This window comes from Dendrobium catenatum, unplaced genomic scaffold (genome assembly GCF_001605985.2).
Source record: "Dendrobium catenatum unplaced genomic scaffold, ASM160598v2 fragScaff_scaffold_1659, whole genome shotgun sequence".
NCBI classification, from domain to species: domain Eukaryota; kingdom Viridiplantae; phylum Streptophyta; class Magnoliopsida; order Asparagales; family Orchidaceae; genus Dendrobium; species Dendrobium catenatum.
The window spans coordinates 235,499-238,986 of NW_021320121.1; the positions used below are offsets into that span (position 1 = coordinate 235,499).

The 3,488-nt window shown below is 41.7% G+C and overlaps 1 protein-coding gene across 4 annotated transcripts in view; it reads right to left on the reverse strand.

Annotated features, from left to right (window-relative positions):
• LOC110097619 overlaps positions 1–2,562 on the reverse strand; it is a 19,473-nt gene extending 16,911 nt beyond the window's left edge. For 2 of the 4 annotated variants that reach the window (XM_020824111.2, XM_020824110.2), the window contains exon 1: positions 753–2,551. In XM_020824111.2, coding sequence (XP_020679770.1) covers positions 753–2,354 — 1,602 coding nt within the window. In that variant the 5' untranslated portion in view covers positions 2,355–2,551. Of the gene's footprint in view, positions 1–752 lie in introns of all 4 variants that reach the window. The other 2 variants (XM_028701262.1, XM_020824112.2) reach the window with 2 other exon arrangements.
• Positions 2,563–3,488: the final 926 nt, after the last annotated feature.

A 3,488-nucleotide genomic window follows, 5' to 3' on the forward strand; every position in this document is an offset into this window, starting at 1 on the left:
AAGTTATCATGAAATTGATTTATTATTGCTTGTCATTTTTATTATAATGTCACCTTAATTTCTATATATTATATTAAAAAATTATTATATCGTGTCCACGCCGCACCCGTCCTATATTTTTAAAAATCGTCGTGTCTCGTGTCTGTGTCGTGTCGTGTCCGTGTCGCCATGTCTGTGTCGATGCATCATAGATGCCTTCTCAACATCGACGACCAATGCCCTCACAACATCGACAATAAATTCCCTCTTAACATTGACGCTCAATATATACTGCATAACATCAATGCCCGACTCTCGACATTATTGTCAACTCCTCCTCGATGACTAATAAACGGCATCGACACCCGACTCTCGACATCCTAATATTAATCATTTTAAGCACAAATTCTAATTAAATGACTTGCTGTTTCTAAATATTTTTTTAAAGTTATACTTATTTAATTTTTATACACTATTTTTAAAATATAAAAATTATAATACCGTGTCCTATATTTTCAATAATTGACGTGTCCCGTGTCCTTGTCGTGTCGTATCCGTGTCGCCATGTCCGTGTCTGTGCATCATAGACAGTAGTAAAGTAAATTGCCCATATATTGGAAAATTCACCCTTCACTAAGTTGAAGATTGTTGATGTGCTAACTGTTGGTTCTATCAGTGAATCGACATCAATCTAACAAACTCTGCAAGTAATTTCATTAACTAAAGGAGCAAACCAAGAAAACTATATTAATCACAGCACCAGTTAACAATACCTCAATAGCAAACCCTTTGGATGCCTGCACAGGATGATCACTATAGAGCTCTCCCTGTGGCAAAGACTGAGAGCCATACACTGAAAGCAGCCTCTTAGCTAAAGTGTTCACTCGAACAGGGCTTACAACAGAATTCGTTGCTGATACAGAGGATGTCGCTTGGAGACTTGATAGAGATGCCTCAGTCTGTATTGGAAAAAGAGGCTGTGCTGGAATAGGAGGATGAACTTGAGACGTATGTCCATGATCTGGTATGGATGTACCCATCACATGGTTGGCAACGGGAAAAAGAGGCTGTGGTGGAATAGGGGGATATGCTTGAGAAGTATGTCCTTGCTCAGGCTTGGACGTACCCATCACATGGTTTATGTACGCCGCTGCAGGTGTATCGCCTGCTTGTTTACTAGTGTGAGGGCCCAATTGCTCCACAGCAGGATAAGTCGGTAGATCCAAGGGTTTTTGAATTTTACCTGGAATTGGACGCCAGTCGTCCAAGCAATTTCTCATCATCTCTCCCTTCTGTTTATAAAACTCAGATTTGCTTTCCATGTGATTTTGAGTGGCATACTCTTGGCCATAAGTAGCCGTGAGATGATCTTCGGTATGAGGGTGTGAAGGTTGCTTTGGCAAAAGAGGATAGCAGCTCGGCATAGGATGAGCCTGCTGCTGATCATGGAAGTTTCCAACTCGTAAAGAGCTGTAATCATTCGTAGAATAAGGAGTCTGCTGCTGATCATTGAAGTTTCCAACTCGTGAAGTGTTATCATCATTAGTGGAATAAGAGCCCGGCCTCCACGAATCCTTTCGAAAATACTCCCCTGGCACAACTGATGCAAAGTTTTGTGAAGCGCCCAAAGCATCATCAGATCCACCAAACCGAGGTGCCTGCAAATTTCTATCTAGCTGAGCACTTGGCCGGTACGAGTAGTCGCCCCCAATTTGTGAATCAAACGGCCCTCTTCTATCAGACCCAAACTCCATCCGTTCAAAATCCCTCCTATCTTCCCTATCCAAGTTATAGATCGGCTGAGACGGGTAAGCTTCGTAACCCTTAGCATGGTGGAAACGACCATCCCGAGGGTAAATCTCAGATTCCGATAACCCATGATTAATTCCACTACTACCGAAATGCTTCTGCAAGACATCCTGACCATCCCCATCCATGCGGTAATCGCTATTATTATTCCAATGACTTACATTATGCACTTGCGTGGTACCTTCCCTCCCATGATCGCGAATCAGATTCAGCCTCCGCTCATCATCCACCGAAAAAGCACGATTTAAAGGTTGGAAGGGAGGGAAAACTCCGACCTCCGCATCTTCCACCCGCATCCTCTTCCGGAAACTCTCCCGATCAACCACCTCTCCATGGATAAAAAGTGGTTGGTGAGACGGCGGCCCTAAAAACGCCGTTCCACTCGATGGGGATGGTATGTAGAAGGGTCGGTCAAAGAGCGGTGGACGGAAATCGGAGGATCGGAAGCGGAAGTTATCGGCGGCGAAGGCGGGAGGCGAAGGGCAGAAGGGGTAGTGGGGAATAGAGCAGGCTGGGCAGAGTTGGCGGTCATCGGGGATCGGCCGGAAACGCCAATAATCGTCCATGGGAATCAAGATCTAGGGTTTAGGTCGCGATGGTCCGGTGGTGGTACGTCGAAGCTGCTTCCGTCGTTGAAGACGATCGATCCAGTAGCGGCTGGGCTTTTATCGTGTTTAATGGGGGCCTGAAGCTCGCTAACTAGTTCGATTGGGCTTGGTTGCTAGGTTGTTTGGTTCAAGCTTCAAACTAGCATTTCATATATATGAATTTTTTTTTTTTTAGAAATCTAATAAATAATTTTTTTTTAGAAGTCTGATAAATAATTTTCTTTCCATTTTTTTTTTTTAGTTCGATTGGGCTTGGTTGCTTGGTTGTTTGGTAACTAATAATTTTTAATAAATTAAAGGTCATTTATGATCATATTTTCTTTCCATTTTTTTTTTTAATTTGATATTATTGGATTCAAATTTAAAAATGGTGACAGCCGATCTTACTAGCATACAAATTATGTAAGGGATAACCTAAATCTACGTGAAAATTGAGAAAAAATAGTTGATGGGAATATTTATTAAGAAAATGCTCAAGAATTTCAAAATCTCACTTAGTCAAAACAATGCAAAAAAAAATTCAAGGGCAACAAGATTTGTTACATTAAAAAAAAAAAGAATAAAAAAATACATTGACTTAAATGACTCAGTAAAGTTTGATCTAGATATGTGTCGCGCTCATGACAGGCTGAAGGGGTCAGTGATTAATGGCCTTTAATGGTCAAGCTTTGAGGTGAGTTTAGTGCCAAGTAGAGTTAGGCAAAGAGGCTTAGGTGCGTCCATCGGCAAGCACTGAGAAGATGGGGTCCTATAACTAGTAGGTTTGTTGATGCTGACGATTTGTTTTGAAGGCCTCATATTACCTTAAGAAGAGAGAGAGGTGAGTGATTAGTCATTGTGGGAAAGGAATGATCCAGTTAAGATGGTTATGGTAAGATGAGCTGAGGGTTCCATGAGTAGGTGTTTTCTTATAATTGAGCTTTGTGTGCATAAATGAGAGTACCCACTCTGCATGATATCTCATAATCATGGTAATTATGTCTTGCTGGACAGGTGTCGAGTAGCTTACTTGATGAGAAGCTTAAACAACAGCCTCAACAAGGGACGAAGTCTCTCAATAATCCCCGACAAGTAGCACACTTTAATCATTTA